Source organism: Opisthocomus hoazin, chromosome 2 (assembly GCF_030867145.1).
Source record: "Opisthocomus hoazin isolate bOpiHoa1 chromosome 2, bOpiHoa1.hap1, whole genome shotgun sequence".
Classification (NCBI taxonomy): Eukaryota; Metazoa; Chordata; class Aves; order Opisthocomiformes; family Opisthocomidae; genus Opisthocomus; species Opisthocomus hoazin.
Window position 1 is genome coordinate 131,004,988 of NC_134415.1, and position 14,438 is coordinate 131,019,425.

The 14,438-nt window shown below is 59.9% G+C and overlaps 1 protein-coding gene across 6 annotated transcripts in view; it reads left to right on the forward strand.

The window, feature by feature from the left end:
- Positions 1-9,007, forward strand: part of EFR3B (EFR3 homolog B) — a 58,874-nt gene extending 49,867 nt beyond the window's left edge. For 5 of the 6 annotated variants that reach the window (XM_075415088.1, XM_075415087.1, XM_075415090.1 and 2 more), the window contains 12 exons: positions 2,029-2,080; positions 2,567-2,739; positions 3,425-3,500; positions 4,329-4,490; positions 4,815-4,946; positions 5,040-5,107; positions 5,203-5,330; positions 6,126-6,217; positions 6,629-6,677; positions 8,091-8,197; positions 8,382-8,431; positions 8,786-9,007. In XM_075415088.1, the coding sequence (XP_075271203.1) occupies positions 2,029-2,080; positions 2,567-2,739; positions 3,425-3,500; positions 4,329-4,490; positions 4,815-4,946; positions 5,040-5,107; positions 5,203-5,330; positions 6,126-6,217; positions 6,629-6,677; positions 8,091-8,197; positions 8,382-8,431; positions 8,786-8,891 (1,195 nt within the window). In that variant the 3' untranslated portion in view covers positions 8,892-9,007. The remainder of the gene's footprint in view (positions 1-2,028; positions 2,081-2,566; positions 2,740-3,424; positions 3,501-4,328; positions 4,491-4,814; positions 4,947-5,039; positions 5,108-5,202; positions 5,331-6,125; positions 6,218-6,628; positions 6,678-8,090; positions 8,198-8,381; positions 8,432-8,785) is intronic. The other variant, XM_075415086.1, reaches the window with a different exon arrangement.
- Positions 9,008-14,438: the final 5,431 nt, after the last annotated feature.

Consider the following 14,438-nt stretch of genomic DNA (forward strand, 5'->3'; position numbering starts at 1 on the left):
AGAGACTTTCCCGGCTGGTAGGAGACACGGCCTGCTCCTCGCTCGCGTGGGGGTAGTTCCCGACGCCTGCGTTCCATCCCGCTTCGCGCGGTGGGAGACGCGCTGGGTGCCGTTCAGCCAGGGCAGCTTTCCTTGCTGTGGGAGCAGAATCGGGCTCGTCACCCCGGGATCACAGAATGACAGAACCCCAGCATGACAGTGGTTGGCAGGGACCTCTGTGGGTCACCCAGCCCAACCCCCTGCCCAAGCAGGGTCACCCAGAGCAGGGGGCACAGCACCGCGGCCAGGCGGGGCTGGAATATCTCCAGAGAAGGAGACTCCCCAGCCCCTCTGGGCAGCCTGGGCCAGGGCTCCGTCACCCTCAGAGGGAAGAAGTTCTTCCTCGGGTTCAGCTGGAGCTTCCCAGGCTTCAGTTTGTGCCCGTTGCCCCTTGTCCTGTCGCTGGGCACCACTGGAAAGAGTCTGGCCCCGTCCTCCTGACCCCCACCCTGCAGATATTTAGAGGCATTTCGAAGGTCCCCTCTCAGTCTTCTCTTCTCCAGGCTGAACAAGCCCAGCTCCCTCAGCCTCTCCTCATAGGAGAGATGCTCCAGCCCCCTCCTCATCCTCGCAGCCCTGCGCTGGACTCTCTCCAGTAGCTCCTCATCTTTCTTGAACTGGGGAGCCCAGCACTGGACACAGCACTGCAGATGGGGCCTCCCCAGGGCAGAGCAGAGGGGGAGGAGAACCTCCCTTGCCCTGCTGCCTACACTCCTCCTCATGCACCCCAGGATCCCATTGGCCTTCTTGGCACCCAGGGCACGCTGCTGGCTCATGGTCACCCTGTCGTCCCCCAGCACTCCCAGTCCCTCTCCACAGAGCTGCTCTCCAGCAGCTCAGCCCCAGCCTGTACTGGTGCCTGGGGTTGTTCCTCCCCATGTGCAGGACCCTGCCCTTGCCCTGGTTGAACCTCATCAGGTTCCTCTCTGCCCAACTCTCCAGCCTGTCCAGGTCTCGCTGGATGGCAGCACAGCCTGCTGGGGTATCCACCACTCCTCCCAGTCTGGTGTCATCAGCAAACTTGCTGAGGGTGCACTCTAACTCTTCATCCAGGTCATTGATGAAGAAGTTAAACAAGACTGGGCCCAGTACTGACCCAGGGGGACACCACTGGTTACCGGCCTCCATGGCCGTCACTCCTTTGTTCTAGGCCGGCCATGCCAGGCTGTTTGTCACCGCTCCTTTATCAACTCGTGAGCTTCCTCCAGGAGATTTTTTAAATCTCATCTGACGCTGTGGGCAGGATGATGCTTGCTCTGGGTGTGTAGGTGAACCGAGGGTCCACAGAAGAGCTGCAGCCTGCATTTTGGCTTACGAAGGTGCTGTCGTTTGTGGCGTAGCTCAGTCCCTGGGCAGAGGTAGGCAGCACAGGCAGCGTCTCGTGGGACAGCCTGGAAATCCCTTGGGAGCTCCCTGTGTCCCCCCAGGGCTGGGAAAGACTGAGTGCAGACAGTAGAGAATTCAAGATTTCCTCTTTTTTGCATTAAACCCCCCCCATGTCGCTGAAGTGGAAGCGTGGTTCGTGGTGGCTTCTCAAGAAGCGAGGCTGGAGCGAGGAGCAGGGGTACCTCCAGGGACAGGAGGGCTTGGGCTTCGTCTTGCCAATTTTCAGCTGCTTTAAAGTGAGAAATCTGTTCAGAGCCGGTGCCTGACATCCCTTGGGAGTCACTGTGGGATGGGGATGTCCGGAGGGCGGTTCATCATCCTGAGCTCAGCTTGTGCCTGCCTGGAGATGCAAGTGCTGCCTTGTTTGTGGTGCCTGTGGCAGGATGTATACGTTGATATTCATCATTCCTTTCCCAGCCTTTCTGCTGGCTGCTGCATCTGGAGCTCGTCTGCCAAGAGACCTTTACAGCATGGCTGTTTGTGGTGGCGACTCTGGGGAAACGGGTCCTGCCCTTTCTGAGGCTTTTCCGTCCTTTGGGTATGGGAGGAGGGTTGGTTTGGTTTCACTTGGGTTTTACCAGTTGTTTCCTCACTCTGTGACAGGGAGAACCGGAATCGGCTGACACAGATAATGCTCCTGAAGTCCCTCCTCCAGGTATGACCGTGTCACCTTCCCTGCGGGAGTGTCCAGCCCCAGCGAGACCCATGGCATCCCTGGCTGCTGGCATGGGCAAGCTGAGCTCCAGGACCTTCTCCCTTGAGGTGGTTTAGGTTGGCAAAGACCTCTCAGATCATCAGGTCCAACCATCACCCCAACACCCCCATGCCTGCTAAACCATGTCCCCAAGTGCCACATCCACACAGTTTTTGAACCCCTCCAGGGATGGGGACTCCCCCACTGCCCTGGGCAGCCTGGTCCAATGCCTGACAACTCTTTCAGGAAAGAAATTTTCCATAATATCCAATCTAAACCTCCCCTGACGCAACTCAAGGCCATTTCCTCTCGTCCTATCGCTGGTTACTTGGGAGAAGAGCTCAAGCTTTACTTAATCTTCTCTACTTGCATCCCCTCTTTCTTGGTGTGTTTTAAGCCCCCAGGCAACGCTGTCATGTTGCCTCCCTTTTTCTTTGATGCTTGCAGGTCTCTGTGGGCTTCCAGTGCAGTAACATGCTCACGGCTCTTCCCAGCGCCTTCCTGGACAGGCTGCTCTCCGCAGCTCTCATGGAGGACGCTGAGATCCGCCTCTTCGTCCTCGAGATCCTCATCAGCTTCATCGATCGCCACGGGAACCGGCAGAAATTCTCCACCATCAGGTATGTCCTGGGGGCTCCTCAGCAGGGCTGGGACCCTGCAGAGCCAGGCTTGGGAGGGAGATCTGCTGGGCTGGGAGCGCTGGCAGGATTATTAATAAATCCAGTACCAATTCTGGGGTGGTTTAATGCTGCAGAGTGGTGGTCTGCTGAGAGCCAGATGGGTGGGGGTCTCTCTGAGAGACCGTGCCCAGAGGGACGGTTCTTCTGTGATTCTGTGATTCTGTGACATGGGACCATGCTGCTGAATGTAACTGTGGTCAGACAGTGGTCCCAGGAGGAGGTGTGGGAGCAATAACCTCCTCGGGTGGCTTCATCGACCTCATTGCATCCCCATGGATAGGTCTCCTGGCACTCGTCCATGCCGCGTTACCTCGGAAGGAGGTGACTGTAATCCCAGGTGGAAACATCTCCATGGGTTTTGCTGTGGTCCTGCTAATCCACTTTGCTTGCGTGCTTCTTTGTCACCCTGCCTTTGTGTTCCCGAGCGCCGCTGCCTCGAAATTCTGTCGGGATTTGGCTCAGCGCTCTCAAATTGCTCAGATGGGTTTTAAAAGCGACCTTTAGCTTCACCCCTCGCTTCCTCCCAGACGGCCTCCTCCTGGCCAGCAGCTCTGCAGGCGTGCGGGAATCGTGCCTCCTCCCTCCAGTGTCTGAGTTTTCCCTTCCCCTTGGCCTTTCCTTGCAGCACCATCAGCGACATCTCGGTTCTGAAGCTGAAAGTGGACAAATGCTCGCGCCAAGATACTGTCTTCATGAAGAAGGTAGTGTCAGGGTCTGGGTCAAGCTGTCCTTGTGCAGAGCAGTGTGAGGACTGCGCCTCTGCTTCCCCAAGTCACACTGAGTCTTGGAGCACCGCGGTGCCTCTAAACCTGGGGATGTCCTTGGGGAAGGCCAGTGGGATTCAGTTTCCAGCAGCAACTTCATGCGTGGGGCTTTCCAGACTCCTGAACCTGCTATTTCCTCCAAGGAATGAGTACCCCAGGATGTGCTGGTGTCCCAAAAGCTATTTATCAAGTGCTTTTGAGCTTGCCCGATTTTATTCATTTTTATCCCCCTTCACTGCCCCCTTAAAACCCTTCCAGGGCGGTACAAACACCTCTGGAGCTAACTTGAGGCCAAGAGAGGATCAGTTTAGTACCTTGTGCACACCAGGGAGCAGAAACACAGCCCCAAAACCAAAAACCGTTGCAGAGCGAAGTTTCCCTGGTACCAGCCTGTGCCTGGCTCTGTCCCATGCCGTGCTGTCACACAAAGTGTCTCAGGGCTTTATTTTTCCTCCGTGATTTCTAGAATGCTTCTACAACAGAGGCATCATCCTTTCCCCGGCGCTGCGAGTGCTGTTTGCCCACCCTGGGCTCTGCTCTTGGACCTGCCGGTGCCTCCTCCCCATCAGGGTCCGGCATGGAATGGTGAAACACCCCCAACAGTCACAGCTCCCTCTCCCCGGGGCTTTCTTCATTTGCTCTGCTCCCCCTGAGTGGATGGAAGCCCCTTGGCTGGGCCCTGCTGCGTTTCTTCCTCAGCGTTGATGGCAGTGTCGCTCGCAGGGGATGCTCAGGAGGTGACTGCGTCTCTCCGTGTCCCCGCAGCACGGCCAGCAGCTCTACCGGCACATCTACCTGATATGCAAGGAGGAGAGCAACGTGCAGGCTCACTACGAGGCTCTCTACAGCATGCTGATGCTCATCAGCATCGAGCTGGCTAACGAGGAGGTCGTCGTGGACCTCATCCGCCTGGTGCTGGCAGTGCAGGTAGGTGGGGAGAAGCTGCTTGGGCTCAGCGCCGTGGGGCGAGCGGGCTGGGATGCGACAGGCAGGAGCCTCTTGTAGGGAAATTGTTTTGGAGTTGGGGTCTCTGAGGGAGGGGGATGCAAGTGCCTCAGCTGCTCTCAGCTTCTCCCACCGCGCTGGGATCGGACCAACACGCTGGGGAGAGACCCCAGTCACCTTGTCAGCCTCTGAAATGGGGTGAACCCAAGATCCAAAACCTGCAGGGCAGGTGGTGCCACAAGGTGGATGGAGACCACGCTGGGACCTTATCCGTCCTTGTCTCATGGGGCTGTGTCTCTGTTGCAGGAGATTGCCCAGATCAACGAGGATAACTTGACAGCGTACAACCGCTGCGCGCTCTTCGCCCTCGGTGCAGCTTACCTGAACCTCATCAGCCAGCTCACCACCGTGCCCACCTTCTGCCAGCACATCCACGAGGTGCGAGGGAGGCTCTGGTGAGATAGGGCTGGAGTCTTGCTCTCCAGGCCCACCCATGGGTTTTGAGCTTGGCTCCTTGCATGTCTTCTGCAGGTTATCCAGATGCGACAGAAGGAAGCTCCCTATCTGCTCCCTGAAGATGTGTTTGTGGAGAGACCCAGGTAAGAGCCTGGAAAACATCTTCTTCCTCACTACCTGCTGTTCCCCGAGCAAGAGAGATGCTGCCACCTCCATTGGTTTTTCTTTGTCTCCATAGGTTGAGCAAGAGCCTTGACCGCCTAGGCCCAGAGGTCTTCTTCTGGCAGAGCAAAATCAGCGAGGTGCTGGGTGGCAGTGGCTACAACTCGGACCGGCTCAGCACACCCTACATCCCCCAGCTGACTGGTACGCAGCACCCTGGGACATCCTGGGGAACTGGGACAGGAGGAAACTGGTCCCTTGCTCTGCCAGGTTATGGGGGCGTGAAGTTCTTGTCCTACACGTGAGCCTGTTATTTTTCTGCTCTCTGTTAGAGGTGCAACCTTGGGGAAACGGAGGCATAAAGTGGTTAACTGGGAATTGACTGGAGCATCTCTCCTCCGAGGAGAGGCTGAGGGAGCTGGGCTTGTTCAGCCTGGAGAAGAGAAGGCTGAGAGGGGACCTTCGAAATGCCTCTAAATATCTGCAGGGTGGGGGTCAGGAGGACGGGGCCAGACTCTTTCCAGTGGTGCCCAGCGCCAGGACAAGGGGCAACGGGCACAAACTGAAGCCTGGGAAGTTCCAGCTGAACCCGAGGAAGAACTTCTTCCCTCTGAGGGTGACGGAGCCCTGGCCCAGGCTGCCCAGAGGGGCTGTGGAGTCTCCTTCTCTGGAGATATTCCAGCCCCACCTGGACACGGTGCTGTGCCCCCTGCTCTGGGTGACCCTGCTTGGGCAGGGGGTTGGGCTGGGTGACCCACAGAGGTCCCTTCCAACCCCGACCAGTCTGTGATTCTGTGAACTCCTGGGGTTGCCACGTGCACGGCTGGCTGGACGGGAGGAGCCACGAAGCCCGTTGGGCTTGGCTCAGTCCTCAGTTCTGCTGGTTTGGATGAGTTTGGGTGAATGGCTTAGATGGACTTCTACCCTGGGGCTGGGCCACGAGGCCACGTGCCCCCGGGAGCTGCACTTAACTCTTCTGCCCATTCTCTTCCTCCCCAGATGAAGATCGCTTGTCCAAGAGGAAGAGCATCGGTGAGACCATTTCCCTGCAGGTTGAGGTGGAGTCGAGGAACAGCCCTGAGCGAGAGCAGGTACCGTGTCACGCCAGAGCTGCAGAGGCTGCGGCATCCCTTGGGCACCGCGTGCTTTTGACAGTGTGCACTTAAACCCTCTCGAATTCTCTGTTTGGCTGCATGCACGATTGCTCCGCTGGCTGCGAGCGCAGGGGGCCATAACTCAGCCCCGGCGTGTCTGGCAGCGAGCAGGGTCGGAAAGACCCCGACTCCGCCTGATGCCCCGCTCCAGGGGCAGACAGATCCCAGCCTACAAGGGGAGCTGCACGGCAGGAAGGCTCTCCCACTGCTGTTTGAGTGGCAAATCTTTATTTTCCCCATGTTTTGGTGCAAGAATACAGCCTGGGACACTGGTTCTGGGCTGTTGTGATCCCAGCGTGGTGTCCCGTGCTGTCAGTTGAGCCTCATCTGCTTTTCTCCTCCCTTTAGAGAGCACCAGCAGAAGAGATCACGTACGAGACGCTGAAGAAGGCAATAGGTAGGCGAGGGATCCGGCCGTGGTAGGGAGAGGTGGAGGCTAGCGTGGCGTGTATGGTACTGACACCCCCGTATCTGTGCACCCACCATGGACAGAAGAGTCCCCGGCGCCTTGCCAAGGCAGCGTTCCACCCAGGTCACACAATCCCAGCATGGCAGGGGTTGGCAGGGCCCTCTGTGGGTCACCCAGCCCAACCCCCTGCCCAAGCAGGGTCACCCAGAGCAGGGGGCACAGCACCGCGGCCAGGCGGGGCTGGAATATCTCCAGAGAAGGAGACTCCACAGCCCCTCTGGGCAGCCTGGGCCAGGGCTCCGTCACCCTCAGAGGGAAGAAGTTCTTCCTCGGGTTCAGCTGGAACTTCCCAGGCTTCAGTTTGTGCCCGGTGCCCCTTGTCCTGTCGCTGGGCACCACTGCAAAGAGTCTGGTCCCGTCCTCCTGACCCCCACCCTGCAGATATTCAGAGGCATTTCGAAGGTCCCCTCTCAGCCTTCTCTTCTCCAGGCTGAACAAGCCCAGCTCCCTCAGCCTCTCCTCGCAGGAGAGATGCTCCAGTCCCCTCCTCATCCTCGTAGCCCTGCGCTGGACTCTCTCCAGTAGCTCCTCATCTTTCTTGAACTGGGGAGCCCAGGACTGGACACAGCACTGCAGATGGGGCCTCCCCAGGGCAGAGCAGAGGGGGAGGAGAACCTCCCTCGCCCTGCTGCCCACACTCCTCCTCATGCACCCCAGGATCCCATTGGCCTTCTTGGCACCCAGGGCACGCTGCTGGCTCATGGTCAACCTTTCACATGGAGAGGGACCAGCACACCCAGGTCCCTCTCTGCAGAGCTGCTCTCCAGCAGGTCCAGCCCCAGCCTGTACTGGTGCCTGGGGTTGTTCCTCCCCAGGTGCAGGACCCTGCCCTTGCCCTTGTTGAACCTCATCAGGTTCCTCTCTGCCCAGCTCTCCAGCCTGTCCAGGTCTCGCTGGATGGCAGCACAGCCTGCCGGGGTATCCACCACTCCTCCCAGTTCTGTGTCATCAGCAAACTTGCTGAGGGTGCACTCTTAACTCTTCATCCAGGTCGTTGATGAAGAAGTTAAACAAGACTGGGCCCAGTACTGACCCCTGGGGACACCACTGGTTACCGGCCTCCAACCAGACTCAGCGCCGCTGATGCCAACCCTCTGAGCTCTGCCATTCAGCCAGTTCCCAATCCACCTCGCGTCACAGCGCACCCGGGCAGCTCTGTAGCTCTGCCTGGCCCTGGGGGTGTCCCTGCAGTGGCTGGTCCCAAAGCCAGTGCCTGGAGACCCTCTCCTTGGCTTTGTATTGCTGCCCAGGTCCCCACTGTCTGCTGGGGTGGTGGGGATGCGGCACGGGGTGGTCCCTACGGGTGGGGAGCAGCTGATAGCCACGTCCCCTCTGCTTCAGTAGACAGCGTCGCCGTGGAGGAGCAGGAGCGGGAGCGGAGGCGGCAAGTGGTGGAGAAATTTCAGAAAGCCCCGTTTGAGGAGATCGCCGCCCACTGCGGCGCCCGGGTGAGTCGGGGCCGTGGCACCCCAAATCCCCACTCAGGAGAGGCGGACGGTGACGATGTGGCTCTAAATTTTCCCAGGCCACCCTCCCCTTGCTCTGGTCCCCGGGAAAGGCCAACGCGGTGTTTTTCCCGCTGTGGTCCCCGGCTCTGGCCGCACTGATGCATCCTCTGTGTCTGTGTTCCAGGCGACGCTGCTGCAGAGCAAGCTCAACCAGATCTTCGAGATCACCATCCGGTGAGTTTGGGGTGATGGCCAAGCGCGCCGTGCCACGTGTGGTTTGTTGAGCCCCCCGGAACCCGCTGCCGGGGCGTGGGGTGCCTGACCGCGAGGCCAGCGCCGGCTGGGGGAGCCAGGCACGTCCCCCGTCGAGGAGAATCGCGTGCCGGGGGTCGGGGCCAGCCTGGGGCTGGGGCCTTCGCGATGGCAGAGGGGGACAAGGGACCTCTGGTTCATTTTCCCCAGTTCCCCTCTGCTGTGGTGGCACTGGGGAGACCTGCAACGGTGCAGGAAGACACGTTTGCTGCACCAGGCTTTGCTTCCTCACCAAACCTCTCCGTAAACCACCTCCTTCCATCTCTTGCATCTCAGGCCACCACCAAGCCCCTCCGGCACCATCACAGCCGCCTACGGCCAGCCCCAAAACCACTCCATCCCAGTGTACGAGATGAAGTTCCCGGACCTGTGCGTGTACTGAGGGCACCGAAGGACCTCCCGGGGAGAGACTGCTGACCCTGCGGGGAGCGCGTCCTCGCGCGCGACGGGTGGGGACACGGACACCGAAGCCACCCCAAGACTCGTTGGCACCACCAACCCCGTCTCCCGTCCTTTTATTTCGTGACCCTCTGCCTCCGCAGCCACGTTCCGCAGCGGTTGGTGGACGGTGGCACTGGGAGGTGGGCGGTTGCCGTGACCTCCTTCTTGGGGAGGATTTTTGGAGAGGGGAGAGGAGACGCTCTGGCGTTGGGCGCGTGCATCTTCCCGGCATAAAGCAAACCCGATCCCTGGGGAATCATCTGTTGGCCGCGCTGAGAGCCCGCGGCGAGGGGCAGGGCTGGATCTGGAGGGTGGGAGACTGTAAAAGGCAGGAGGGGGTCTGGGCTGCGGCGTCCCGGAGCCGGGGGCAGGCACAGAACCGAAGCCTGCCCGAGCTGGGGCTTGAGGAGCGTTGCTAGAGGGGGTCACGGTCCCCACGTCCAGCTGCTGGCCTGGGAGCCTGCGTCTTCCCACAGCCCCCTCGTTGCGTGGCCGAGTCCCTGGGTGCTGCCCGATGCCCCGGACGGAGGGCTTGCCCAGTGCGGGACGAGGGTGCCGGTGCGGGGGGCCCACGGCAGCCTGGCTGGTTCCAGGTCACTGGAAAACGCGGTTTGCTTGGGAAAACCCACTTTTTCTGGGAAAACCCGCAAGAGCCGTGCCTCTCGCCGGGGTCACGAGGAGGCTGCTCGCGGGCGTGCGGTGGGACGCCCGGGGCGGTGACACGAGGCATGGGCAACCACCGTGCTGGGGAATAGGATCACATTAACCCACTCTTTTCATATTTTTGGGTTGGGTTTTCACAGTTTTGGCGGTTCCTGTCTCAAAGATTTGTTTTGTTTCGTTTTCCTTTGTAGCAGAATCGCTTTGACAAAGTCCAACCTTAACTCAGCGGAGCTGTAACCCTAAAGAAACCCCGGTGCTGTAGGGAATAGCTACAAGAAAGTGTTTTACAGGGTCCACCCTGCAGACCCTGCATCAGGTGGGCCGTGGCTCTGCTTGGATCAAACTGGATTTGGGCTGGGGGGGAGGTGAGAGTTTTGCTCTAGACACACGTGGTAGAACATTCTGGCTCCTACCAAACCAATACTGCGAGGTGAGGATGGCAGGGACAGGCAGGAAAGGTGGCTTGGGGCTATTCAGTCGCTCGCAGGGGGTGTTGGGTCGCTCACAGCATCTCTCTCTTGCTCCCAAATGCCTTCCAAGTGCCGTTGCGCTGAGGCCGTTGGCGAGGTGAGCTCGGGCGCACTCGCAGTCGGTTGGGCACTGCCTGCAGCTCCCCAAGCATCGCCCTCCGAGCAGCCTGGGGGGGTCTCTGGGGGTCTGTCCTGCAAGCTCAGGCAGCCCCTTCCCCTCGGGCCGGGCACGCTGCTGCTGTCTTCCCTGCCTGGAGAGACACGGAAGGGTCTAAAGCTGCTGAGCTGGGAGCTGCACGCCGCGGAGGGACAGCAGGTAAACCCAGCCGCGCCGGCTGGGCTTCAGCCACGGCCCGTTTCTCTGCTGCCTCTCACAGACCTCCAGGCGGTTATTTTAAGCTGTAATTATACATTATCATATCCCCCCTCCCTTCCTTTTTTTTTTTCCCCTCAGTGGCGGATACCGTTTGCGATTGCCCCGAGGTCGCCGCTTGTTTGGTCGTGCTGTAATCCGGGTTTAGGAAATGATCTGGCTTAAGAGGACAAGAAAAACAAGGGTTGATTTCGGTCCCCGGGCTGGATCGCGGCGCTGTCCCGCTCGCAGCGTGGCTCTGCCTGTCCCAGCCCTGCCCAGTGCCCGAGGCTCTCCCCTCGCTGCTGCCTCTCCTCAGGGTCCCCATGTGTCTCCGTCCCCTGTCCCCAAGCCCTGTTTGCTCCCTGCATTGTGCCCGGTCCTGCTGAAGCCTGAGCTTTGGCCGGGGCAGGTTTTCATGCACCTTGGCCAAGCCTTGCATGGGAGATGCATCCCATCCTCTACAACGCCTTTGGTGCAGGATAGGACCTTGGAAGGGGGCTGGGGGTGATGGAGGGGACCGAGGGGGGTCGAGCGATGGGGAAACTCCTCCGGTGCCAGGTTTCAAGCCCCCCAGGCCTGCTGGCTCGTGCCTGGAGGGCTCAGCTCTCTTTTTCCACCCAAATAAGGGTGGCAATGTGCAAACCACCCCTGCAGGTGGCTGTGGCTTTACGAACTCCTGGCTCTCCCCTCGCTGCTGCCTCTCCTCAGGGTCCCCGTGTGTCTCTGTCCCCTGTCCCCAAGCCCTTTTGCTCCCCGCGTTATGCCTGGTCCTGCTGAAGCCTGAGCTTTGGCCAGGGCAGGTTTTGGGATCGGCAGCGGGACCGCAACGCGGGCTGCTCGGGGACGGGGGCTTTGCTCCCGTGGCCGTCGGAATGAAAGGCACCAAAGTTTTTAACAAAAAGCAGTAGTAAAAGCAGCTAACTCCCAAATGGTGAGTCCGTGGGAAAACACCTCCAAACTCCTCGAAACCACAAAGGAGGTGGGGAGGTGAGCACAGGTTCGCACGTGCCGAGGGAGGGGAGCCGCGGGGACACCGCGGGGCACGCCTTGGGCTGCCCCTCATCCCTTGTGGGGCAGAAAACAGCCCTGGCCTCGATGCTTTTCCCTCGCTCCGCTCCGTGGGACAGGAAAGCAGGGCTGGGGCTGTCACCCCCCGGCCGGCTGCGTCCCCCAGCATGTCCCACCGCCGCCCCTCCTCCTGCTGGGACCCAAACCCCACCTGTAAATGTCCCCCCCCCCGACACAGACACGGTGTAGGTGACCTGTTTGTACGTCACGTTTAGCTTAGATCCTCGTGTACGTATAGATGACGACGTAGATTTCTATGGAGTCGCCGGTTTAGGTGCATGTGTGCGTTTCCATCTCTGTATTTTCGGAGCGCCGGGGCGTTGGGTGCGTGCGTAGCCGAGGGGGGGGAGGGGAGCGGGTTGGTCAACAGGGCCGAGACGCCCTCGATATTTTCAAAAGCGCCGTCTTCGTGCCCTTTTCAAATAAATGTTGATGTTGCCACCTTAGGGGCTCATCTCTCTTGGCGTGTTCACGGCAGCTGGGTGCCATCGCTCTGCCCCAGGAGGGGAAGAACGCGTGGTTGCTGCTGGGATGGAGAAGGGAAGGCGTGGGGCGAGGAGGAGGATGGCCTCACCTGCAGGCAAGCTTCCTCCTCCCAGCCCTGTGCCCAGGATCCAACCCCAACCAGGCTTCCTCTTCATCCTCCTTTATCACTCAGCGTTTCCTCACCCCGTCCCACAGAAGCTCCCTGCGGTGCGCAGGGCTGTGGGGAAAGGTCCTGGGCTCCTGTTCACGGGGTGCATGAACGTGCACAAAGCCACCCGCCGAGGCCAAAATGGGCAATAAACCGCCCGGATTGGGGTTCGAGGGGCACGAACGTCTGCAGTGTGCACCCTGCTATCCGCGCTCCGGCCCTGCACGTGCTGTGCCAGCAGCCCCGCTGCTCCTCGCTGGGTGACGGACTGACCTGGGACGTCTCACAGAATCCCAGCATGGCAGGGGTTGGCAGGGACCTCTGTGGGTCACCCAGCCCAACCCCCTGCCCAAGCAGGGTCACCCAGAGCAGGGGGCACAGCACCGCGGCCAGGCGGGGCTGGAATATCTCCAGAGAAGGAGACTCCCCAGCCCCTCTGGGCAGCCTGGGCCAGGGCTCCGGCACCCTCAGAGGGAAGAAGTTCTTCCTCGGGTTCAGCTGGAACTTCCCAGGCTTCAGTTTGTGCCCGTTGCCCCTTGTCCTGGTGCTGGGCACCACTGGAAAGAGTCTGGCCCTGTCCTCCTGACCCCCACCCTGCAGATATTTAGAGGCATTTCTAAGGTCCCCTCTCAGCCTTCTCTTCCCCAGGCTGAACAAGCCCAGCTCCCTCAGCCTCTCCTCGTAGGAGAGATGCTCCAGGCCCCTCCTCATCCTCGTAGCCCTCCGCTGGACTCTCTCCCGTAGCTCCTCATCTTTCTTGAACTGGGGAGCCCAGCACTGGACACAGCACTGCAAATGGGGCCTCCCCAGGGCAGAGCAGAGGGGGAGGAGAACCTCCCTCGCCCTGCTGCCCACACTCCTCCTCATGCACCCCAGGATCCCATTGGCCTTCTTGGCACCCAGGGCACGCTGCTGGCTCATGGTCACCCTGTTGTCCCCCAGCACTCCCAGTCCCTCTCCGCAGAGCTGCTCTCCAGCAGCTCAGCCCCAGCCTGTACTGGTGCCTGGGGTTGTTCCTCCCCAGGTGCAGGACCCAGCCCTTGTCCTTGTTGAACCTCATCAGGTTCCTCTGCGCCCAGCTCTCCAGCCTGTCCAGGTCTCTGTGCTAAGGCGGGGAGCACAGCACTAGTACAAGCCCTGGTTTCCTTTAAAGCTCCTTCCACCGTGTTGTACCACAGAAGTGGGGATGCACAACTGTGTACATTGCAATCCCAGTCCCCAGAGCCCCTCCTCGTTAGGGGCTGGGTGGAATCAAAAACTGCAGAATGGTTTGGGTGGGAAGGGCTCTTAAGACCATCTCCTTCCAACCCCCAAAACCCCCTTCTGTGCTTCCCAGAGCTGCAGCTCTCGCACTGAGCTCCCCAGCGCAGACCCAAGGAGGGAGATGGATGGAAATGCACTAAATATTTTCCCTGCAGTGTTCACGCTCTTAATCCATTCTTCATTTCCAGGCCTGAAATGACCCCTGTAAAGACAAGGTCTTTGGTCCATGGTGGTTGTGCCGGGTCTTGTCAGAGTCAGAGGGAAGAGGGAGCAGAACCAATCTCCCTCCAGAGACAGAACCATAGAACGGTTTGGGTGGGAAGGGACCTTAAAGCTCATCTGGTTCCAAGCCCCCTGCCATCAGCAGGGACATCTTCCACCAGCCCAGGTTGCTCAGAGCTCCATCCAACCTGGCCTTGAACCCTGCCAGGGAGGGGGCAGCCACAGCTTCTCTGGGCAGCCTGGGCCAGGGCCTCACCACCCTCATGGAGAAGAATTTCTTCCTAATATCTCATCTAAATCTGCCCTCTGTTAGTTTGAAGCTTTCACCCCTTGTCCTATCACTCCATGCCCTTGTGAAAAGTCCCTCTCCAGCTTTCCTGTTGCCCCTCCAGGCCCTGGCAGCTGCTCTAAGGTCTCCCTGGTGCCTTCTCCTCCCCAGGCTGAGCAGCCCCAGCTCTCCCAGCCTCTCCTCCCAGCAGAGGGGTTCCAGCCCTTGCATCATTGCTGAGGCCTCCTCTGGCCCCGCTCCCACAGCTCCAGCTCTGTCCTGAGGGCTCCAGAGCTGGACGCAGGACTCCCGGGCAGGGTCAGGACGATGGTGGGTCCATCCCCCCGGCCCACCTGCAGCTCTCCTACACGTGCTCTCCACCCCTGAGGGCGGTGGGACGCACAAAGCCAGTCAAGGTTTGCTTCTCTGTGAAACTGGTTTTAAACTTGGCCTCCTCCCCAACACACAGCACCCAAAACCCAGCGCCCTGCGTCGCTGTGTGAGTAAGCAGAGTTACTTTAGGAGTAACGAAGCTTTCCCCAATA